General features: G+C 37.8%; 1 protein-coding gene across 10 annotated transcripts in view; it reads right to left on the reverse strand.

The window, feature by feature from the left end:
* Nucleotides 1–26,414, reverse strand: part of PAK1 (p21 (RAC1) activated kinase 1) — a 148,958-nt gene that overhangs the window by 23,028 nt on the left and 99,516 nt on the right. For 4 of the 10 annotated variants that reach the window (XM_033207736.1, XM_033207734.1, XM_033207735.1 and 1 more), the window contains exons 5-9: nt 26,026–26,063; nt 23,847–23,909; nt 8,932–9,051; nt 5,818–5,992; nt 3,692–3,755 (exon numbers count right to left, since the gene is read on the reverse strand). In XM_033207736.1, the coding sequence (XP_033063627.1) occupies nt 3,692–3,755; nt 5,818–5,992; nt 8,932–9,051; nt 23,847–23,909; nt 26,026–26,063 (460 nt within the window). Of the gene's footprint in view, nt 1–3,691; nt 3,756–5,817; nt 5,993–8,931; nt 9,052–10,681; nt 10,742–23,846; nt 23,910–26,025; nt 26,064–26,414 lie in introns of all 10 variants that reach the window. The other 6 variants (XM_033207742.1, XM_033207740.1, XM_033207739.1 and 3 more) reach the window with 3 other exon arrangements.

Below are 26,414 nucleotides of genomic sequence, written 5' to 3' on the forward strand. Positions count from 1 at the left end.
TATGAACTTTTGGGGTGTCAGTAATATTCTTTTTCTTAATCTGGGTACTGGTTACATGGGCGTGTTCACTTTTTGAAAATTCATTGAGTTGTATACTTATATATGCTATCTTTAGTGAAAATTTCCATTAAAAAACTATAAATAGTAAAAAACTATAAAAACTTGAAGAGCCACACTGAATAATCTAATCTCAAAGTTCCCTTCCCGCTCTAATATTATAGGATACACTTTGATCCTTTAAAATAAAATAATGGTTTTCAATCATTTATTCCATCAATAGGATATGCAAATTTTGTTTTCTGTAGTTTGTATTATAAAAGTGGTTTTTAGTTTTCATTTTTCAAACACAAAATGATATGAAATATACTCTTTCAAACATATATGTTCCCAGAAGATCTGAGGGTACCTCTGCCCCACCCCCAAGGTAAGAATGACCCCACTAGACACGTGTGTACACATATGTATGTAATTATACACACATTCATATATACAGACAGAGAAGGGGGGAAGAAATGCAGAAATAATGCTAGTAAAGTAATAATTCATTCAAAATAACTAAATCCATTCAAAATAACTAAAACCCTTATTTTATGCTTGGAACCATAAACCCTGTGTATTTACAGGTAAGTAATTTGTAAAACATATTTGTACCTATACATGCCATATGTTGGGTACACACAATGCAATTTGAAGAAAATTAAAATTCTGCTCTATTACAAGACTGCTTCCTAGGCAAGCCCTGAGATTATAATTCTTGGAGAAGTCAGGTCAATCCAGGGGGAAATGTCATGTGTAAGCATGCCTTGCAGCTAGAAACTATGGTCACCAGCTCCCTAACCATCACTCTCTAGTTGGGACCCTAGCTACATTCCTGGAAACTGTGATTATAACATATTGGCTATCAAATAAGGATTGGATGGCTTGCATAGGCAGTTATTTCTTCGCTGCCTGATTATCCTGCCCCTAGCTATCTTCTGTTATAAAGCTGGTATCTGTCTTCCTAACCCCATCCTTTCCTGATCCTACTAGATGTACTATTCTTAAAGGGCAAACATGCCCAAGCCTCAGGGCACTGGACATTTAGGGACTGTCTCTGTGATAACAAAGTTCTAGAAAGCTACTCAGGCCCACTGGTTAATACCTATTTCTAACTTGAATAGACATATAATTAGACTATGAATTCCAAGTCCAAAAGAATAATAATCTTCAGGTCTTTAAGGAGAAATAAAAGCAAGCAAAAATTATAGTATTACCAATTCATCATATTGGTGTGGCATTTATATTTTTAAAATTATGCAGTGTGGAAACATGAGCATAGGTGCTTAATAAATATTTCATTCTTCCTTTAGCACTAACAGACCTGTCAAGTAAGCAAGGAAAGAACATCGTGCAGATGTTGCCTATTTATAGGTCCCGTACATCAGTAACTAAAAAACAAAACAAAACAAAAGTCACAAAAGTTCTGGAGTTTTGTAAAAGGCCCTCAATTTACAATCTGTCTTCCTTAAATTTACAGGAAGAAACTCCAGTCCAGAGAAGAAACGTGACTTGCCTATGCTTGTCCATGTACATTTCTGCTATATTCTTAATATCTCAATTTCACTACCTAAAGGAAATACCATCCCACATTACTCTGAGGTAAGCAAAATAATTTCTTTCTCAAGGTGTTAAATACCTTACACCAGTTCAGACTCACAAAAGCACGTCTAGTCTGAAAAACACTGCAACCAGAAAAAAAATGAGATCCACTCAAGCCCAGAGTTGTTTTGAGGATTAAACAATAAATGCAAATAACAGATGTGAACTGTAGAATGCTGTATAAACATAACCTCCCTATATTATGCAATCTTTTATCTTATTTTCAGAAATTCTTGGGTGTATAATTAAAAAAAAAAAAAAGAAAATTTCAATGACATCATTAGCAACAAAGCTTTCATTCCACTAACACTGAGAGCCAGACATTTTTATTTTTCAGTTTCTTTTTATCTCTTTTGGTGGGTCTTTAGAAATCTCATTATTTTTATTTTTTATAGAGAGGTATAACTTAATTTGCACAAATCTTAAGTGTACAACTGATTTTTATATATCTACACACCTATGTGTTCACTATCAAGATCACCCCGAAAGATTCCCTCATGACTATTCCTACTCAACATCCTCCTCCCAGAAATAACTACACTGTTCTGACTTCTATTATCATACATTAGTTTGCTTGTTCTTGAATTTCATATAAATAGAATGACATAGTATCTGCTCTTTTATATCTGGCTTCCTTCACTCAAAAAAATGGCCAAATACTTTCCAAAGACACTACAGTCATTACCCCCAAAGATTCCTTCATGCCTAATCCCACTCTACATCCTCCTCCCAGAAATAACCACTATTCTGACTTCTATTATCATATATTACTTGTGCCTATTCTTGAATTTCATATAAATCAAATGAGACAGTATCTGCTTTTTCATATCTGGCTTCTTTCACTCAAAATAACAGCCAAACACTTTAAAAACACAGGACAGTCATGTGTCACATAACGATGTTTCAGTCAACAATGGACCACGTATGATGGTGGTCCCATAAGATTATGATGGAGCTGAAAAATTCCTATCACCCAGTAACACCGTAGCAGTTACAACGTCATAGCACAATTACTTTGTTTTTTAATAAATGTAATGTACAGTCTAAGTGTACAGGGTTTATAAAGTCTACAGTACTGTACACAGTAATGTCCTAGGTCTCCACATTCACTCACCACTCACTGACTCACCCAGAGCAACTTCCAGTCCTACAAGCTCCATCCATGGTAAGTGCCCTATACAAATACACCTTTTTTTTTTTTTTTTTTATCTTTTATGCTGTATTTTTACCATACCTTTTCTATGTTTAGATATACAACTACCATTGTGTTACAACTGCCTACAGTATTCAGTACAGTAACATGCTGTACAGGCTTGTAGCCTAGGAGCAAGAGGCTACATCATATAGCCTAGGTGTGTAGTAGGCTATACTATTTAGTTTTGTGTTCACTCTATGATGCTCACATGACAAAATTGCCTAAGGATGAACTTCTCAGAACATATCCCCTTTGTTAAGCGACATATGACTATACAATTGTTTGCCTATCTTTTTCTGTTGACTTGAGCTCCTTGAAAGCACAGATTGTCTCTGAATTCATAGTGCCTAGCACACAATAGGAACTCAGTTAAGATTTGCTGAATTCATTACACTGAGGGCAGCATACAAGATACAGAGAAGGATGAATGCCAGATGGATAAATTCTGGCATCTACCTAGAAAAATAGGTCCTATCACACTAGTAGCAGGGTTTGTATTTCTGGGTCTTCTATTTTATATTAGTGCTGTTGGAGCTCAGTACTAGGACAAACAGGGTTCATCGAGAAAAGCAGAGTTATAATTTGGGAAGCTGGTTTTGTGCTAAGAAAAAAAATCGTTCTCTCACTGTCACTGCAGGGGTATTTTTAGCCACATGGTCAGCTGATGGCACATCTCTCATATTAAGCGCAATTCTGCCAAATCTGAAGTCATTCTAACATAACAACTCCAGATGGGTGAGGGGTGAAGTGGAGAAAGAAGAACAAGGTTTATGAGAGGCAAAACAAAAGCAAAATCATATATGCCAGCATACACACTTTAAAATCATTTCTCCAGGGAAAGAAAATGCCCCTACTAACCCTTGTCCAATCTTCTCAAACCGTGTATATTTCTTCTTAGGATCGCCCACACTCACTATGCTTCCTTTGAAAGAAACAGAGACCATGAATCATTTTTTCCCAAATCAAGATACAAAAAAGGTCCCACATTTCCCCAAACCCTGGAGTTGGCATGGGTTAAAGAACTACCTCCAATAGCCAAAAAGCATGCTAAAGAGGCCCTCAGTTTTTCCCCCATAAGTCTCAACCAAAAGTTTCATCACCTTGACTGCTTTGATTCACAGCAAGCTATTCCATTTCTAAACTCCTAAAAGTCATTCATGTTTTAATTAATACAATCAGTAAATATTTACTCATTTAATACGCACCAAGCCATATGTTGTGTTAGGAATGAAGAGATATGACACAGTCAAGGCAGTTCCTGCTCTCTAGAAGGTCAATTTCATGGAGGAGACAGGTAAGTAAGCATAAAGTTCCATGAAAACATAATTGCTATGATAAATACCAAAGGGGTACAGAAAGAGGCACCAAAAAAAAAAAAAAAAAAAAAAAGACTGGAAAAGCTTCAGAAAGGTAGCATATGGACTGATTTCTACTTTAAGTAAAAGCCAGAGAGATAAAGTAGAGAAGATGTTTACAACAAAGAATATTTCAAGCACAACGACATAGAGGTTTTCCATTGGGTTTTACAACTTGTATTTTAGAGATGGAGAAATTGAGGCCCACAGAAGGAAAGAAGATACTTCCCCAAGGTCACACAGCAAATTGGTGTCAGAGCTAAGATTAGGAGTTTCATTTTTAGTCTCCCGGTCCACTGTACTCTCCATTAATACCCAATTACTAGGAATTGGTACTTTTCACATATATTACCTCATTAGATTTGCAAATGAAATAAGTATTAACATCCCTATTTTAAAAATGAGAAAAATGAGGTTTAGAGAACAGTAGAAAACTGCCTAAGACAAGTCAGTGGGTGGCTGAGCAGAAGCTTCAATTCAAGTGTCCTAACTCCCAGGCCAAGTCCTAATTCTGAATCATAATTCTAAATGTTATTGTTAAAAAAAAAAAAAAAAACAAAACTCTAGTTTAGAGAACAAGACCACATACAGGAGTAAACAGATGACTAGGTAAGTGGCTTTTCTTACTTTGTCATTTTACGAGGGATCCAGAAAAGGGCAATTTTTAAAACAGTGAAAATTTGTTTTAAAGTCATATAGGAATTAATCAGGAAGAACTAGAGAACCAGAAAGCAATGCCAGTTTGCAGACATGGCCAAATCGGTCACATTGAATCCTTTTTGCAAATAAGTAGACACAGTGAATAAATTAAAGCCCTTGTCAAATGATTCTTCCAAGCCCACAGATCAACCTAGTTCTTCCTTCTAATATGAATTCTCCTGCAGTTTACTGAAACACAGAAATAAGCTACCCTAACATACCCCCATTTCTGGCAGCTAAAGAAAAGTAAAATGGAAGTTTCCACTTGACAGCAAGAGGCAGTATGCTCTACTTAGAGGAACAAAAACTGTGTTCTAACCTCAGCCCTGTCACTTTTTAGCTGTGTGATTTTGGGCAGGATATTTAGCCTCCCTGAGCCTCAGATTATCTTAATAGCAAAAATTAGGATCACAACACTTTTCCCCACAGGGTTAATAAGAGAATTAAATTTTTAAAAAATCAAGAAAATATTTTGCTTGTCATTTGATACATAAAATGTTAACTTCCCTTCCCTCTTTTCCTACAACCAAGATGGCAGATCTGTCTTCTCCTAGGTCAATGGCAAAACATCAATAATCAATCACAGCGCCCTTTCCACTAGGTCCTCAGTCTTTCTCAAACATGGCATTCTAGTCAATTCATTAGAGAAAAACTGTTTGTCATCTCTATAATACATGCCTAGGGGTGAGGAGTACCCTGCCCTCAAAGTGAGCTATCTACACTCTCTCACCACATCCCCATCCTAACATAGTATCCAACCAGGGCTGTGAGACAGGGAACATAGGTGCAGAGGCAGGGTGGAGAAGCAGTCTGAGGCTAAGGTACCAAGCATGGCCAGCCAGCTGCATGGACCAAGCCTACGACCAGGAAATCTCTGTGCTTGACCGGTCATAAAGCAAAGAAAGGTTCAGAAAGCGACAAATTCCTTACGTAATTTCTCCAAGATCTCCTCATCAGACATTTTAGGCTTCTTCTTCTGCTTCTCAGTATTCCGGGTCAAAGCATCTGGTGGAGTGGTGTTATTTTCAGTAGGTGAAATGGGAGATGTAGCCACGTCCCGAGTTGAAGTGACAGGAAGTGGTTCAATCACAGACCGTGTGTATACCTGCATTATTAGGGCAAAATTTTGGCAAGACCAGCCTTTGTTAGCACAGGGGAACCTCTCCTAGATGTGAGGTTAGAACATCCACAGAGCAAACCCCAATAAATTCATCCTTTCTCCTATGTCAAAATCTGTATTACTCCTCCTCTGTGCCCAGGCCCATCCATTCTGGGTAAAATGGCCTTCCGTACTCTCACTGTAAACAAAAGAAGTGAGTCTCAGCACTAAAGATATTCAATAGAGGCTAGACAACTATCAAAAGAAATTAGTTAAAGACAATTCCATTAGATAAGGATCCCCTTCATCTATAATATTTTATGCTTCCCCAAGCTAAAAGAAATATCCTGTATTCCCACAGCACTTTGCATTACTAGCACAACACCAACTTCTATTGAGTTATTCACTCCTTACATCCTGAACCCTTGCAGGGAAGGAACTACTTTTGTTCTTCATCAAGAAGCAGTAGAGTGTGGTGATTTAGAACATAGACTCTGGGGCCTGATTGCCTGAACTAAAATCCCAACTCTTATTCTTACCTTCTGCCTGACTTTGGGCAGGTTACTTAACTTCTCTGTGTTTCAGTTTCCTCATCTATAACATGGTGATAATAATGATACTTATCTTTGGGGTTGCTGTAGGAGTAAACTGATTAATATGTTAGGTAATCAGAATCATCCCCAGCAGACACTAAGCACTCAAACTTTACCTTTTAAAAATATTAAATGTCCTATTCATTCATTTACATAACATTTACTGAGAATCTACTTGTTGCCTCACCCTCTACAAAATGCTGCCCCATCCTCTCATTCTCATAAAGGAGGTGAGAAAATCATAACTACAAGGCAGAAAGTGATACACGTTATAAAAAAATGAGCAAGCTATATACTACTGAGGTACAGAAGTGATCATAAGTTATACTTTTTCCTAGGAGATGCTTCAAGGTATTTATCAGATTTTATCATAAAAATATCACAATTATCTTTTGGATAGTCCATAAACTGTATAAGGACAGGGAATGTGGGTCATTCATCCCTGAGTTTCTCCATCTAACCATTTACTGAAAAAAAGCAAGCATTCAGGTAAATATTTGATAGAATAAATAAACAAACAGGATCCTGCAGCTGGATCCTGAAGGACGGATAGGTTTCTACAAAGAACAGAGGATCATTTATCTATGATGATCATTTATCTGGATGATGCAAAGCCATTTGCAGCAGTGGGACTCAAACCCATGGCTCCACAGAGACTAAAGCCTACTAAATCCTGCACCTTGGACTGCTTGACCACGCTACCTTTTGACTGGAGAGGCTTTTAATAGATGGAAATGGGAGAGAACTTTCCAGTAGTGGGAACAGCAATAAGCCAAGACACTGAGATCAGAGGAGATGGTTTCTTTCCTGATTACTACTCTAGTATAACGATTTCTCAATTTTCTATTCTTGTACCTGTAGACAAACTATATCCCAGGTATCTAAACCTATACTTTCATGCCTTGTCCTCTTTTGCCTGTCTTGATATGTCTCTGTGAAGACAGAAACTTTGCCTTTTCCTTCTCTAATAGTCTCCTTCTCTGGCTCCTAGCACAGGTTTGTACACACAAAAATACCACTGTGCTATGGTGGAAAACAACCTGGAGTTGGGGTTAATTACCTGCTTTCAAATCCTGGCTCTTTAGTTTACTAAGAGATTGGGCAGATCAATTCACCTCTCCAAATCTCAGATGCTTCTTCTATAAATTAGGAATTAACAATACCCTTTTAGAAAGAAATTCTATGAAGATCAATTAATTAATTAATTAATTCAATATTTACTGTCCTCTGATATTTACCCACCTCTGCAGGTGCCAAGAACTATGTTAAACACTAGAAATACATATATATAGATTTCCTCTACTTTTTGAGGTGTTCATGGTTTAGTGGGGAAAAAAATGTTTTAAATGAACATGCCTACAAATAAAAAAAAACATATCAGTGTTAACAACTCTCCCATTTTGAAGCCCATTTTCCCTTAAGGTAACTTTGTGACCTACAGAGTAGATGATTCCACAGATTCTGTTTATAAGTTCTCATCTTAAAAGGTCATATAATTCCTTTGGATTTCCTCCACAGCATCTCCAACAGTCACTCAACCAATTTCTGTTTGAACACCTCCCTGAATGCTGTATTCCAGAGGTAGCCCTTTTTTATTTATTTATTTATTTTTCAAGATCACAGAAGTGCTAGATGGTTCCTTCATTATGGACCTAAACAAAGAAACACTAGTAGAGTATCATCTGATGGCAGGTCAGTGCTCAGTGATGCCAAATTAAGTAAAAGGCACAGAGACTAGATTTTTCAAAGCAAGGGTAGAGGGACTATGGCTATTCTCAGATGCAGGAACCTCAAAGAAAGTTAAATAGAAATCATTGCCAACATCCGGCATCAAAATGCACTCCTGATGCCCAGCATATTAATAGCGCTAATGTATTTATAAATGCTCTTGGGTCTTTCAGTATTATCGATAATACTCTAAGACGCTGAATGCTGCATATTTAACAGAGAAGAAAAGATCTGTAGCAAGACAATTTGTTGCTTCCCTGGAGACTGGAATAATTTGTTTGTCCTGCACTAATCCTGTATATCTTCCTGTCCCTGCATCAATCCTGTATATCTTCCTGTCCTATCTGTGGAGAACAGGCTAAGCAAACCAAGACTGGATTAGTATAAACATCAATTACACAGGACACTTTGGGACTATCTGCAAACCGATGATAAATAAATACACCATTTTTTGTCTTTAATCATACAGAAAGTACCTTTAGTCAAGGTAGTTCAGTGATTTCACCAGCTCCAAAATCTAAGGACCCCTACCAGAATATTAAATTTCTAGGTCTTAGCACCAACTCCTCCCTCTCCCCACTTACTCTAATAAATCACAAAATTGTCCAGGTCCCAAAGACTCACAGATTTTGTGTGCTCTGGGCGTGGAGCAATCACTGGTGGGGGGGTAGCATCATCATCATCATCATCCTCATCTTCTGAAACTGGTGGCACTGCAGGAGTCTCAGACACAGCCTTCACATTCTGTGCAAAGAAGAAAAGCAAGATGCATCTGGTCCAGCTGCCATGGAACTTAACTATCAGGATCACCAAACCCCCCAGGGAGAAATCCCAACCTGATACGCCTTCTGAAATCCACATTAGCCTCCAAGCTCTCACCTCCGTGTAGCTAGTCTCAGAAACTCAATCTGTTTCTCCCTCTTCTCTTAGCCATCACTATCCACTCAGTCCCTTGGAGCTTCCTTCTCCCACCCAAAGCCTAACTGTGAATGGGAAGCTAGCTTACAGCTTTTCTACCTGCCTCTCCCCCAACCCAACCCCTGAAGACAAGCTCACAGTACCTTCTTATTCTATGAATTTTGCTCTCCATGCTGAATAGGAAATAAAGTATGAAATGTAGGGAAGGAATCAAAAATTTCTAATTTTTCAAAATTCATCATTATAATTTCTTACTCTCTCCTGATATGGTAAATGGCAGTCTAAACAGGCTTTTGCCCTGTCCTTTTCCTCTCTTAGCAAAAATCTCCTGGACCCATTACATCACCAGGGGTCCTCACTTCAACCTGAAGATAAAGAACATTAGCATCAGGATCATGTTGTCTAAAGAGAACAATGAATTTCTCCCCAGACTGGATACTATTTCCCTAAGCTTCTGCCCTACCCTGGAATGGAACTTATCACTAATTAGATCTGCTCACAATCTGTGACAACCTGATTTCCCCATGCAAACTATAACAGAGCTGGGCCAAGAGTGGCAGGTTTTAGGGCAGGTCCAGGCAAAATAGCATACCATTACTGTTTATTACACAGAATTAAGAGACAAAATGCCTCCAAAACATGAGATTTTTGACAGAGATCAAATGATTCTATCATTTGGTCAGCAAAGAACTGGAGAGGCAATGGGGATCTTTTAATATATACTATATAATTCAATAGTGTCAGGTATTTTCAGAGCACCTACTTTGTGCTCAGTAAGACTGTGATAGATACTGTTGACATAAATGTACAAAGATGAAAAAGATGGCCCATGTCCTAAAGTAGTGATCATCTGGTATAGGAGATAGACAGAGGATGAGAGCCCCTCCTGCCTGACACCTGGAGCCTCCTAAGAGGAAGGTCAAGAGTCACAATAACGGGATAAATGGAAGAACTAAGGAATAATATACTAGAGCTACTGACTGTGGGAGACTGTCTTTTACCACATTTGACATACAAAAGTAGGAAAAACTGGCACTCTCATAGACTTTAATAGGGCCTCCAGCACAAAGCATAACTTAAAAACTGACAGTGCTGGGCATATATAAGCAGTTGTGGTGACCACAGGTAATAAATCTGTCCTCTTGGTTTGAAGTTTAATCACCTGAGGAATGTGAAGGAAGAGGAGTATTATAATTTGAGGGATGACCTTAAATCGTTTTCAGTTCCAAAACTCAATAGAGGTTCTTTCCCTGTCAAAATATGTATTTCGATATTTTTCTGCTCCAATTTATTTTCTCCCCACTAGTCAACAAAATTTAACTAAAAACCTAACGTGGGAATAAAGTTGACTCAGCAAGGCTCTTCATCATCAGGTAGCCCTGGAGCTCCCCTGATGTATACTATAAACACTAGGTTTATTTGCTTTATAAAACTGTAGAGAAGGGGATTTCATCACCTTCCTCAGTAAAAGATTCTGTCTTCCATAGGTGATAGCTTTGGGCAGTGATATTAACATCTGTCAGAGAGAGAAAGGTCTAGGTTATTACCTGGATTTTTACTTGTTAGCCCTGTGTCCTTGGGCAAGGGTCTAAGTTAAGTCTTACATTTTTAATATATAAAATAGGGATAATGACTACAGCTTTCTGCCTACCTCAGAGGGCCATTAAATGGATGAAATGAGGCAAAGTGAACATAAAATCACTGAAAATGGTAAAGAGCCAGAAAGATGTAAGGAATCAATTAAATTATCATTATGTCTAATAATCACAAATCTCTGTTTCAAACAAAAGCCACACATTCCACAATTCATCATCCATCTACCCATCTAGCCATCCATCCATCCATTCACTGTGTGCCAGGCTCCATTCTAGGCTCTGGGGCTACATAAAGAATAAAACAGATAAAGCCTCTGGTTCTATAACTTACATTCTAGAAGAGAATAGAGTAAAAAACAATCACCAAAGTGTCTGCTCCACATAGGAGCAGAGATTGGTTGAGGGGGTGGGGAGATACTATTTTAGATACCATAGGCATGGGCAAGCCTCTCTAATGAGATGTCATATAACAGTGACCTGAATGAATTAAGGGAGCAAGCCATGGGGCTGAGAAAAGGATATTCCTGGCAGATGGAAGAAGTTAAAGACTCTGAGACAGAAACATGCTTGGTGTGTTCCCACAACCCTTAGGAATTCTACCTATGTGGCTGTAACAAAGTCAGTAAGCGGAAGTAAGGAAAGAAACAAGGTCAGAAAGTTAGTTGGGAACCAGATTACGTAAAGTCAGAGAGGCGGTAATAATAACTTTAGAGTTTACACCTAGAATAAGAAACCACTGGAGGACTGTGAGTAGAACAGTGATGTAATCTATACATTTTTTTTCTTTTCAAAGTGTTTTATTAAGATGTTTCTCACAAATTAGAGAAAAGGTTTTTTTAATCAATGGCAATAAAATACAAATTCCTATTTTATAACAGAACAGTGAAAAGCACCAAAAAATTTTTGCACCTATGACTCTAACAAACTCAAGGGTTCCTCGTTCTCAGTTCTTTTAAAGTATAATCTGATAGAGTATTCAAAGCTTTCAGAAAGAGTACCAAATTTATTACTTCCTGAAATGTTGTATGAATAGCACTTTTATTCCTCATATGTTCAAACATATATACTAATATACCATCTCCACTGCCTTAAATACAAAAATATTCATCACAGGCAAGTTTTCTACTGCAAATAGGCAAAGAATATTAACTATAATCTATAATACTGTCTACTTTTTTGAAAACAAGATACTAGAACCAAAACACTGTAGAACACAAATGTTACTAATTTAAGAACCTACATCTTAACTTCAGATAGCATCAACTGTTCAACAATATTTTAAAGGTGTTTCTATATAAATTCATCTACCAGTTTGGGTTTTCTTTATTACGGAAATGTATGAATAGTACCCTGGATTACATCCTTGCAATCTGGGCATTTGCTTAAAGGTGTATATTCTTAGCATACTACCGGATGACAATAAGGAATAAATACATGGAAACTTCTTTGTCTGTAACTACTTTGTAAGTTCATTTTTCTTGCAACTTCCTCAATTGTTCTTCTAGTGACAGATCTCAAACGTCCTCTGTTGGAATATACTTTATGTACTTTTCCACTGATATCAATTTTTAGTTTGATTTTCCTTCTTTTTTGCTTTTCTTCTTCATTAGAAGTACTAACACAATATCACTGGCTAATTTATAATTCTCTCCAATTGTTAAGGTTTTATGTTGAACTGTCTGTTTTATCAGGCAGGATAGAATAATACTTAAAAACTGACATTTTGGAATCAAGTAGCTTAGGATCAAATCATGCCTTTATCACTTACAAACTATGAGTTCTGGGTAAGATATTAACTCTCAGTTTCCTCAGGTATGAAATACAGCCCGTATTAGTACTTACTTTAGTGTTAGTGTGAGGTTAAATGAGATAAAGCTATGTAAAATTCATTTTTAAAATACTCAAATATTAGCTATGATAATGATGTTGGCCAGATGATTAGAAAGTGCTCAGTATAGGATTGCTAAATGAATATGTCTTATCCAATAGTAGTATAAACTGGAATGAAATATCTAAATGATGGGGCACTCAACAATTGAAAAAGTGGCGATAATGGGAACAGGATTGTGAAGGAAGATACCAAAATGGCAAAGAACTGTACTATTTACTGACTTAAACCATTAACCTACATTCTACAGTAAAAATTAGTGGGTCTGATGGTTTTTTTCACATCTTATAAGAGTTTGTTTGCTTTATCATATCTTCAACATGATCAAAACCAGCTCTCATTACAGATAGGCCAGTTAAAAAACCACCTTGGGAAGGCTCCAAGGTTCAGCTAAGATGGTCAAGGATAAGACTATATCCTAAGGCAATTTTGGGTGGCTGCTGCCTGATCAAATAGAAGTTTTAAGGTCAAGGAAAAATAGTGAAGAAGAAAATGACTAGGTACTGGAATCAAAACTGAAGGCTCTGGGCAGCTCGGAATATATAATGCAAACAGATTGAAAACGGCCACTGAAATGTGACAACCCAACCCAGAGAGGAGATGGTAGCCAGTGCATGTTCACCAAGCATTCTGTCCCAGTAGGAAGACTATGCTTACCCTACAACAAGATCAACTTCATACTTTTCCTTGGGATAGGGAGACCAAGGATTGATACCTGACTAAACATAAAATCCTTTCCCCACTCCGTGAGAAGCAGTATGGTAAAATGGAAAACAAACCGTATCAGGATTCAAGAAGTTATTTTCATTAAACCCCCTGTTCCTTAGCCTCATAATCACTGCTTTCACTTAGGCACCATATTCTCTTACCTTTACCAATCATTTACAAGTCTTCCTCATTGCTTTTTGGGCACCCAGTCTTGCCTTCTCTAATGCATCTTTTATTATAGCCCAGAATAATATGTCTTTTATCTTTTTAAAAATATTATAAGCAGACAGCAAGATATGGCAGAGAGAGAAGACTGGCAAATCCTCTCCCCAAAAAGCAACTATAAATCTGGACAATATTGACAAAAACCATTTCAGTTCCCTGGAAATCCAACAAAGGTCAACAAAATACTGAGAAGTGTTCATGACTGATAAACTCCTGAACTTTGGGTTAAAAATAGAATCTCTGGCATTCTGGGTAAGGGATGCTCCCATCCATCCCAGCCCCAACTCCAGAAGTGTGGGGGTTCCACCAGGGCAGACCAGGGTATAACTGCATAGTCCAAGAACATTCACTTTCTGCTGGAGATGTGGGCAATGCCCAGGCCCACTGGCACTGTCATTGGAAGTGACTTCCAAAGATAGTAGTGGCAGAGGGCCAACTATTCAGTTCTACTAGCCTGAGGTTACAGTCCTGAGTAGGGTAAACTAATTTCTGCTAAGGCTGTTCACAGGCACAGCAGACACTAGAAAAGCCTCATGCTAATCACACATGCCTGGCTGTGTGCACGCACATAAAGGATTAAAAAGAGCCCAACAGAAAGTAAAAGCTGGAACAGACTTGAAAAAGGCCTAAACAGTAAATGCACTCCCCTACCTATACACAGATCCATCAGTAGAGGAAAGAAGCCTTACAAAGTTGAAGTTTTTGAGCACCATCTCTGTCAAATCATTGGCTAAAGATTCAGCTAAGCAAACATAGAAGCAATCTCTGGAAAGCCAGGCTGCAACAAAACAAAACAACAAAACCACTACAAAAAAAAAAAAAACAAACAAAAAAACAAACACTGAGCAATGAAATCAGTGACCACAGATAGAGACTATTTCACAGATTTATCCCTAGTAAGATAATACAAAACCAACAAATAAACAAAAAAGCTAGCAACTTTTTTTGGGGAGGGGGCTATCAGTATCCAGATTGGTACAGAATATTATCTAAATATTGAATTTTCAACAAGAAATCATAAGATATAGAAAGAAAGAGGAAAGTATGCCCTAGGGGGAAAAAAAGCAATCCACAGACACTCTCTGAATGTCCCCAAATGTTGGCTTTAGAGAACAAAGATTTCAACTCAGATATAAATACATTCAAAACACTAAAAGAAACAATGTTTTAAGAGTTAAAGAATGCATAACAATGAATCAAATTCTCAGTAGAAATCACTTCAAATGAACCAAATGGAAATGCTGCAGTTGAAGGATAAAATAACAAATGAAAAACTCACCAGAGAGCTAAACAAGGGATTCTATATGGCAAAACAATCAATGAATTTTAAAATGGAGGTCGAGTGCGGTGGCTCACGCCTGTAATCCTAGCACTTTGGGAGGCCAAGGTGGGCGGATCATGAAGTCAGGAGTTTGAGACCAGCCTGGCCAATATGGTGAAACCCTATCTCTACTAAATATAAAAATAAAATTAGCCGGGTACGGTGGCACGTGCCTGTTGTCCCAGTTACTCAGGAGGCTGAGGCAAGAGAATCGCTTGAACTCAGGAGGCAGAGGTTGCAGTGAGCCGAGAAAGTGCCACTGCACTCCAGCCTGGGCGACAGAGCAAGACTCTGTCTCAAACAACAACAACAAAAAAGAAAATGGACCCATAGAAATTATCTAATATAAAGAACTGAGGTAAAAAAATTAAAGTAAAAAACAGAGCATCAAAGAATTGTGGAACAACATAAAGCACACCAGCATACATATAATAAGAGTCTCTGAGGAAGAAAAAAAAAAAAGCCGAAAAAATATTTACAAAAAGGATAAAACTTCCTAAATTTGATAAAAAATATTTAATCTACAGATCCAAGAACCTCAATAAATACCAAGTAGGAAAAACACAAAAAGATTCACACCTGGCTGGGCATGGTGGCTCATGCCTGTAATCCCAGCACTTTGGAAGGATGAGGTAGGTGGATCACTTGAGGTCAGGAGTTTGAGACCAGCCTGGCCAATATGGTGAAACCCCATCTCTGCTAAAAATACAAAAATTAGCTGGGTGTGGTGGCATGCACCTGAAATCCCAGCTACTCAGAAGGCTGAGGCAAGAGCATTGCCTGAACTCAGGAGGTTGCAGTGAACCAAGATTGCACCACTGTACTCCAGCCTGGGCGACAGAGCGAGACTCCGTCTCAGTAAAAGAAAAATTAAAAAAAAAAAAAAAAGACCACCTAAATGCACAGTCAGACTGCCAAAAGCTAAAGCCAACATGAAAATATTTAAAGCAATTAGAGAAAACTGACATCACGTACAAGGCCAGTCAGTATGATTAACAGCTGACTGCTGATCAGTATATTTTAAAAATCAAAATAAAAACTTCTGATCAGAAACAATGGAGGCCAAAAGGCAGTGGGATGACATATTCAAACAGCTGAAATTTTAAAAAATTGCCAATCAAGAAATCTATACCCAAGAAAACTATCCTTCAAAATGAAGATGAAATGAAAACATTCCAGATTAACAAAGAGAAAGAGAATTTATTGCTATCAGACCTGATTTACAAGAAATACTCAGAGAAGTCCATCAGACTGAAAGGAAGTAATACCAAATAGTAACTCAAACCCACAAGTAATAATGGAGAGCAGAGGAAATGGTAAATATGTAGATTAACATGGAACACTCTAAAAAAATACTTTTTGTTATTTCTTCCATTAACTTCTTTAAAAAACATAATTGTATAAAGCAATTGTTAGGCTTCCAACATATACAGTACATACACGCACATACACACATTCATACACATTCGTGTATATGAATGAATGGCAGTAACAGAACAAAGAAGGGGCAGGGAATGAAGATATATTGGGAATTCAGTTACTATTAATGTCAAGTAGATTGTAATAAATTTAAATGTATAAGACATAAAATAGCCACCAAGAAATACAGTTTAAAAAAGAATTTAAATGACACAATGAAAATATTAATATAGTGGGGGAAGGGGGAGGGATAGCATTAGGAGATATAGCTAATGTAAATGTCGAGTTAATGGGTGCAGCAAACCAACATGGTTTGTTACATATGTAACAAACCTGCACGTTGTGCACACGTACCCTAGAACATAAAGTACAATAAAAAAAGAAATATGCAAAGTAAAAAAATAAATAAATATTAATACAAAAGAAGGCAGTGAAAGAGGAATAGAAAAAGTCAGAATCCATACAGAAAATAAATAGCAAATGGGTAAACATTAAGTCCAAACCTAACAAAAATTACATTAACATGAGTAGTCTAAATACTCCAATCAAAAGGCAGAAATTGTCAGACTGAAAAGAAAAGAAGATTTGACTATATGTTGTCTACAAGCGACACATTATAGATTCAAATACATGAATAAACTGAAAGCAAAACAGTAGGAAAATATGTACCATGCAAACAGTAACCATAAGAGCCAAAGTGGCTATATTAACACCAAAAAAAAGACTTTAAGAGAAGAAGTATTATTTGAGACACAGAGACATTTCATGATAAAAAGTCAAAACAACTGATATACCAATTCTATCAATTATAACAATTATAAATATAACAACACAAACATATGTACACCTAACAAAGCAGTTTTGCATAAACCAAGAGATACTGGAATTAAAGTGAGAAAGAGACAATTCTATTATAGATAGCAATTTTAATTCTAGTTGGAGATTTCACTACTCCACTCTCAATAATTAACTGAACTAGAAGGAAAATAAGCAAGGATAAAGGAACAACACTGACCTAACCAACATATAAAGAACATTTCAACCAATGTCTACAAAGTATATATTCTTTTCAACTACACATGGATCATTCTCCAGGATAGACTATATGCTGGGGCATAAAACACATTTCAATAAATTTAAGAAGACTGAAATCACATAAAATATACTATTTGACCACAGTCGAATTAAATTACAGATCAATAACAGAAAATACATTTTTTCAAAGAAGATATATAAATGGCCAATAAGCACATGAAAAGATGTTCAACACCATTATCCATTAGGAAATCCAAATAAAATCACAATGACATACCACTTCACACCCACTAAAATGACTACAATAAAATGACAGACAACAACAGGGACAGGCAAAGATATGCAGAAACTGGAACTTTCATAACTGCTGGTGGGAATGTAAAATGGGCCAGCATTGTGGAAATAAGTCTGGCAGTTCCTCGAAAGGTTAAACATAAAGTTAACCACATGCCCCAGCAGTTCCATTCCTTAGGTATATACTCTCAAGAAATGAGACCACACAAGACCCTGTACGTGAATGTTCATAACTGCATTATTCATAATGACCAAAAAGTGGGAACAACCCAAGTAGACATCAATTGATGAAAAGATAAATAAGGCCGGGCACGGTGGCTCACGCCTGTGATCCCAGCACTTTGGGAGGCCAAGGTGGGTGGATCACCTGAGGTCGGGAGTTCAAGACCAGACTGACCAACATGGAGAAACCCAGTCTCTACTACACATACAAAATTAGCCGGGCGTGGTAGTGCATGCCTGTAATCCCAGCTACGCAGGAGGCTGAGGCAGGAGAATTGCTTGAACCCGGCAGGCGGAGGTTGCGGTGAGCCGAGATCACACCATTACACTCCAGTCTGGGCAATAAGAGTGAAACTCCATCTCCAAAAAAAGAAAAAAAACCCAAAAAGATAAATAAACTGTAATGTATCCATACAAGGGAATATGATTTGGACATAACAATAAATGAAATACACCATACTGATACATGTTACAACATAAAGTTCAAAGCTAAGTAAAAGAAGCAACACACAAAATACTACATGTTGTATGAGTTTATTTATATAAAATGTCTAAAAAGACAAATTTATAAAGACCAAAAGCAGATCAGTGGTTTCCTAGGGTTGAGCATGGGAGTTTGAATAAATGGTAAAAGGGTACCAGGGAACTTTTTCAGGTGATGGTGGCACAATTCTACAAATTTATTAAAAGTATTGAATTGTTTACCACCCATGAACTTAAAGTTCTAGTGAGCTTTTTAGTACCCCAATCATAAATATGAGCAGACCTCTGAATATGCAAGGAAAACCTCTAACATAAAAGTGTGAAACCAAAACAAACGAGGCAAAGGGCCACCTGGAAAAACCAGACTAAACAGGGAGGAAAAAACACCCAAAGAAAGCCTATCATTAATTTCCTTAGAGAGAAGAAAATATATCAATTCTGGACATAAGAATGCTACATATTTTCTTAAAATAAAAAAGTGCTTGAAAATCAAACATGAGAACAGAAATGAAAAATTAAATTGACTGAAAGATGAAGTTGAGGAAGTCTCCTAATTCTTCAGAATAAAAACAACGCAAGGAAAATAGAGAAAAATCCTTTAAAAAATGGAGAATCAGTTTAAGAGGTCCAAGATCTAGGGCTGGGCGTGGTGGCTCACGCCTGTAATCCAAGCACTTTGGGACGCCGAGGCGGGCAAATCACAAGGTCAGGAGATAGAGATCATCCTGGCCAACATGGTGAAATCCCGTATCTACTAATATACAAAAAAAATTAGCCAGGAGTGGTGGTGTGCGCCTATAGTCCCAGCTACTTGGGAGGCTGAAGCAGGGGAATTGCTTGAACTGGGAGGCGGAGGTTGCAGAGAGCCAAGATCGCGCCACTGCACTCCAGCCTGGTGACAGAGTGAGATTCCATCTCAAAAAAAAAAAAAAAAGATGTCCAAGATCTAAATAATGGAGGTTCCAGGAAGAGGGAACAAAAGAAGCAAGGGGAAGAAATCATCAACAAAATAATTCAAGCAATTTCCTAGAACTGAGGGTAGAGTTTCCAGGCTGAAAGAGTTCACAAAGCTCCCTGCAGTATAAATAGATGTAAATAGGAATACAACTGTGAAATTTCAAAGCAATGGTGACAGAGATGATCCTACAAGCTTTCTGAGTAGAAAAAAAGATTGGTCATATACAGGGAAGGAGAAATAAAATGGCTTTGGACTCAGCAGTACTGAAAGCTAGATGACAAAAGCGTAATGTTTTCCAAATTCTGATGAAAAAATATGTGTAATCTGCAATTCTATAAGCAGTTCAAGTATTAATTAAACATGAGGGTAGCATAGAGAACCCCCCCATTTTGAGACCTGAAAGATATTAAATGTTTACTTTCCATTTACTTTCTTAAATCTACAAGAGGATGTGCTCCACCAAATTCAAAAGAAAACAAAAAATAATGTAGACATGGCATAGAGAAAGTAGGAATACCAACAGAAAAATGCAAAGGGCTTGCCAAGACAATGGTGAAGGGAGATCGCAGAATGACAACTACTTATTACAAGGCTTTTTGTCCTACTTGACTTTTTAATCAAATACCTGGATAAAAATATTTTTGATTTTTTTTTTTTTTTTTTTGAGACAGGGTCTCGCTCTTTCACCCAGACTGGAGTGCAGTGGGCATGATCTCAGCTACTGCAACCTCTGCCTCCCTGGTTCAAGTGATTCTTTTGCCTCAGCCTCCTGAGTAGCTGGGATTGCAGGCACACACCACCATGCCCAGCTAATTTTTTTGTATTTTTAGTAGAGATGGGGTTTCATCATGTTGGCCAGGCTGGTCTCGAACTCACCTCAGGTGCCCTGCCCACCTTGGCCTCCCAACGTGCTGGGATTATAGGCGTGAGCCACCATGTCTGGCCAATAAAAATATTTTTAAGTGAGTATTCTCAATCACCATCAACCCCAGAGGTAATTATTATTAATATTTGGTGTTTAGCCTTTCAGAAGTAATCTGTGGGTGGTAATCTTTGATCTACACGTGTCCAAACGTATCTTTATATTGACACCTTATAGTTAAAATATTAGTTTGATTAGGTACAGAATTCTTGGTTCTAAACAATTTGCCTCATCCCTCTGAAGACACTACTGTTTTTTCCACTATTTCTAACGAGATGTCTGATGCTAATGTTCCTTTGGACATGAACTATATTCTCTTTGGAAGCTTTTAAGATTTTTCTCTTTATTCTTGGATCTCTTTTCAATTATCTGACTTGGTCATTAATAGGCCCTTCATCTGAAGACTCATGCCTTTCTCTAGCTGGGAAATTTTTCTCCTATTATTTATTTTTACACTCTACTGCCTCTGTTCTCTACTTATGCTTGAATCCCCTTGACCAACCCTCTATTGTCATTTATTCTCAAATTTTTTATCTTTTATATTTTATATCATGAATTCCCTATTCACTTATATGCATTTGTTGTTTAAACCTTATAACTTTCTTTTTTTTTTTTTTTTTTTTTTTTTTGAGATGGAGTCTCGCTTTGTCACCCAGGTTGGAGGGCAGTGGCATAATCTCAGCTCACTGCAACCTCTGCCTCCAAAGTTCAAGTGATTATCCTGCCTCAGCCTCCCGAGTGGCTGGGATTACAGGAATGTACCACCACACCTAGCTAATTTTTATATTTTTAGTAGAGATGGGGTTTCACCATGTTGACCAGGCTGGTCTCGAACTCCCAACCTCAGGTGATCCACCTGCCTCGGCCTCCCAAAGTGCTGGGATTACAGGTGTGAGCCACCGTGCCCAGCCATAAATTTATTTCTTATGTTTTTAATACTAAGAACACTCTTTCCTCCTCTGGTTGCTCTAATAGCAGGGTGTTTCTGTAGATGCAACAACTATAGATCCTCTCTGAAAATATTAGACTTTTTAAAAAGTTATTTCCTGAATTATCTATTTCCTCTGGGGTTAATTTTCTTTCCTTATCTTGGTCCCTCTCTTTAATGTTGTGTTTCTCTCAAATGTCTGGAGATCGTTGGTTATTCATTCATATTTATAAGTGAACGACAGATTAGTATAATTAACATTAGTTTTTCTGAAACTTATGTAAGTCTGTTTTTCTACTGTCCTCCTCTGAATAGAGAGGTCTGACACGATCTGTTCGTGAGTTATGGAGAGATGGTTATTGGCAAGTGTTACTTTAGGGTATGTAGGCATGGAAAAGTAGAGATTCCCCTCCTCCCAGGTATCAAAAGTATGACAAATTTACTCTTGGGATAGAAAACTTTAATGTATTTTCCTTCACTGCAGAGCTACTTCTCCTGTTTCCTTTTCTTTATATCTGTGGTAGAATATTGCAGTTAACTCAGGTTCCTCTCTGTTTCTCTCTCAGGCCCCTATACCCACAGCAAGAGCTTTCCTCAAGTAGGCAGTTTACTTTCTCCAGAAAATTAGCTGATTTTAGCTTAGAATCAAATGCACCCGCTGCCTTTTGTGCACTGTAAGGAGGAGGCTGCCCCTACTGTTTCAAAGGTAGAATTAAATTAATTTACCCTTGAAGATGGCCCACGACTCTTTCCTGCTTCTTGTATATATTCTTTCAGCCCATTTTCTCTGGAGCTACTTTCATTTTCCTAGGCATCTAAGTTGTGGCTTCTTCTGCTCTGATCAATCTGACCTTTTCTGCTTTCTATCTTCCATGAATTCCTCACAACAGTTGATTTACGTCATGCTTTTGTTTTAGAGCATTGCTTTTAATTTGATTTTTAAGAAATCTTTTCTGAAATTAAGAAATTTGAGATAGCAAGAGAGATGGGCACATGAATTCAGTTTACTATCTTGATCCAATTTCTAAAGAAATCTTAGATGTTAGTTTAGACATCACATATCCAACTACATCAATCTTCTATTTAAAACACTCCCTCAGCTCCAGCATAAAGTCCAAGCTCTCTGGCCTAACATACTGGATCCTTAACCCAACTTTTGTTCATGCTGTCCATCACATAGGAAAGCACTGCCTTTTTCTCTGCCTGGTATCATTACCTGATGCTCACCTAACACTATATTATAAATCCTTGTTTACATGTTCTGATTCATCACAAAAATTGTGAGACCAAGAGCAGAGATCTTACTAGTCCTTGAATTCTCAGCACCCAAAGAACCTATCATGTGGTAACTATTCATTTTATAAATGAGAATCAGGCATTAAAATGCCATGGAATCTTAAAGTCAGATCTCAGACCAGTGAACCACAGATAACAGAATTTAGAGCTAAAAGGGACTTTAAGATTATGTTTGTTAAACGAATGTTTTAAGGCCCAAGAACTCTGCAAACTTCCTTGTACTTCAGAGCAGAGTAAATCATTCCATCAAATATAACCCCATTGTACATTATTCATGCCTTTCTTGCAGCCCTTCTTTCCCCAGTCTATCATTAATTTTTTTTCTCAAGGATTAAGATAGTGCACATTCATTTTTGTGTCACCTGTACTTTGGCATAAAGAAGATACTAACTCAATATTTAGGGTATGAGTGAATACATGAATGCTTAGGAGAGCAGAATTTTGTGCTGGTTTCTACTACTAACTCAGTCAAACGTAGAGAGTGAGTCACTTAATCTTTCTGAGTCTTAATTTCTTAGGCAACAATTGTATTTGATTATTTCACAAGTGGAATCATCTGTGTGAAACCAATATGGAAAATAATGACATTCTACCATAATACAAAACATTTCTTCCATGTAAAACTAGTAAGGATATATAGAGCACTGAGCTAGTGCTGGACAAATGTTCCGAATTGAGGGAGAGCAATGTCCTTGACAGTCTTAGTAGTTTTAATTGTAGATACTAAACCAGTACAAGTTTTTACCAAGCAGGTGTTATCCTCCCTGCCATATGGCATGAACCCCAGGGCTCTTCCTCCTCAATAACAAACAACATAGCTACAGCTTTACTGCAGTCTCCTTTATAAGAGCTCAATGACATCTTTTTTTGTTCCTTGCCACAGTGAAAAGAAACCTAAACTGGGATTCATAAGACCCCAGTTCTAATGTGGTTCTAATTATAAGTCTTCAGGAAACTCTGTTTTTCTGCCTATGAAATGGAGATGACAATACTTTGTACATAGGTAATTGTGAGGATAATCATGCTTATATAAAGTTTTTAACACAGTGCATTGTAGGCACTCAATATTGATGGCTATCACTCTTCCCATAAAAGCATAAAGACATTTGAGCCACGAAGCACAATTCGGCTTAGAGCCTCTTCTTCAATAATTTACTATTCAAAGATCCTGTATTTGCAAATTCTTTCCCATCTTTTAATTACATCTCTTCCATTTGATGAAAGGCAGCACGAAGCGGGGGAAAGCAGTATAGGCTGGGAATCAGATGCCTATTGCCATTAACTCTTTTCCATTTCAGTTTTATCATCTATAAGGATAATAACTTACCTCAGTAAGCTCCTGTGAGGATTCAGAGAGTCGGTAAGAAAGGATCCAACAGGTTGCAAGGCACTGAACATGTGAATATTGTTTTTTATAATCAATAAGTGTAAAAATGACTCAGAATAAACCAGTACCCACGGTGGAAGCATGGTTCAAAGTATTTTGATGGTGACTCGGTATTGTGTTAGAACTTAACCATTCTCCTGCTTAAGCTCTTCAAGCTTCTCATCACCTTTAAGGTAAGTCAAACTCCTACATGATTTGTCCCGCTTACCACTACCACTCCTCCTCATCGCCCACCTCTACTTCCTTCACAATTCACATTCTAGTCATAACAAACCACTTCGCAGTTCCCTGTGCAAGTACACCTCATGAACTTCCTTGCCCACACACATGCTATTCTCTTTCTGTGTGGAATATCCGCATTTCCCCTTAATCTTTGCTCTAGATAACTAACTCAGTCAACTCAGACTTTACCATCAGGAAGCTTTCTCTGACACATCCAACCTTTCATTCAGTAAATGTTTACCAAATGCCAAGACTTGCCAGATACAAACGATAAGACAATTAACAAGTCAGAAACAGCCCCTGGCTTCATGAAGGTTAGCATGCTGCACTATAATTGTCTGTCTGTGCCTTCAAGCACAAACGGGAATCATGAAGAATTGGCTGCTCGAGACTGGGAGGTTCTTAGGTATTGGGACATGTCTGACCATCTCTGTAATGTCACTTATTCACACCGGACTTGGCATAGTATAAACTAGGGCTTTTGCAAATGTTTAGTAAATCAATATGGCATAACCACCTATGTACAAGAGACATCAGATGTAAAAAATAAATAGCAACCAGGTGTGGTGGCTCACACCTGTAATCCTAACACTTTGGGAGGTCGAGGCAAGAGGATCACTTGAAGCCAGGAGTTTGAGAACACAAAATGAGAATCCCATCTCTACCAAAACTTTTTAAAAATTAGCTGAGTGGGCCGGGCGCAGTGGCTCAAGCCTGTAATCCCAGCACTTTGGGAGGCTGAGACGGGCGGATCACGAGGTCAGGAGATCGAGACCATCCTGGCTAACATGGTGAAACCCCGTCTCTACTAAAAAATACAAAAATCTAGCCGGGCGAGGTGGCAGGCGCCTGTAGTCCCAGCTACTCCAGAGGCTGAGGCAGGAGAATGGCGGAAGCCTGGGAGGCAGAGCTTGCAGTGAACTGAGATCTGGCCAGTGTACTCCAGCCCTGGCAAGAGAGCGAGACTCCGTCTCAAAAAAAAAAAAAAAATTAGCCGAGTGTGGTGGCTTATGCCTATAGTCCCAGCTATTCAGAGGGCTGAGGCAGGAGCATCACTTGAGCCCGGGAGTTTGAGTTTACACTGAGCTATGATCACACCATTGCACTCCCACCTGGACAACGGAGCAAAACCTCATCTCTTAAAAAAAAAAAAAAAGGCAGTATTCTCTTACATGCATCGCATTTTATTATTTATAGGACCCTTTCAAATACATCAACATCACATTTTATCCTTGTAATTGCCCTGGGAAATAGAATTTGTAAGTTGAGAGAGACACAGAGATCCTCTAGTTTAATCCCCAGCCAATTCTTCATGATTTCTGTAACATCCATTCGAGTGTCAAAGCATTCATTACACCTTCAGAGGACAGAATGAATGACTTTAAATGAATAAAATCTGTTCCCTTCAACAATTAGTACTAATCTTGGTTTTGCAGACTCCATAGACCAAAGAGGAAATTTTCTTCTAAATGTAGGTATCTGAAGACACGTCCAGGTAAGGGCAGAGTATATCATCCTCATTTTATTGATGAAGAAATTGAAGCTCAAAGAGGCAAACTGACTTTCCCAAGGTTCAAAGCTACAAATTTAAAAACTGAGCCTAAAGCCATATCTTCTGGTTCCAGAATTTCTAGAACATTTTACAACTATTATGAATCCATAAAAATTAAAAATAAAAAAATTATCACAAAGAAAGAATTTCTAGGACCTTAAAGCTGAAAGGGACACCCACCCCTATTTATTATATCTAATTTCTTTATTGGATAGATAGGAATTCTGAGGCCAAGGGTGCAGGAGTGACTAATACGAGTGCCTCCCAGCTCAGGCTCTGCCTCTGCCACACCGTCTTGATCCTTACCTCCACGTCTGCCCACATCAACATAGAGTAAATACTTACCAAGGCGTTAGAAGAATTATAATCCTCAGCTGACTTATCTGCACAGGAAGAAAGACAAGGGACTTAGTCAATAAACAATTACAGTTAATTCTTTCTTGACAGCAAAAGAAGTCTATCTGGTCAAGCACATGCCAGATTCAGAGAATAGTAATAGTATGACTGGTACTACAGGCTAGATATCATGCTAAACGCATTATATATATCACCTTCTTTAATCCTCATTATGGCTCTGGGTACTGTTATTATATCTACTTTTATTGATTTGGAAACAAGTTCAGAGATGTTAAGTACAGTTGTGTGTGGCTTAGCAACAGGGTATGTTCTGTGAAATGTGTCATCAAGTAATTCTGTCATTATGGGAACATCATAGAGTGTACTTACACAAACCT

The sequence above is a fragment of the Trachypithecus francoisi genome, unplaced genomic scaffold (genome assembly GCF_009764315.1).
Source record: "Trachypithecus francoisi isolate TF-2019V2 unplaced genomic scaffold, Tfra_2.0 Lachesis_group8, whole genome shotgun sequence".
NCBI classification, from domain to species: Eukaryota; Metazoa; Chordata; class Mammalia; order Primates; family Cercopithecidae; genus Trachypithecus; species Trachypithecus francoisi.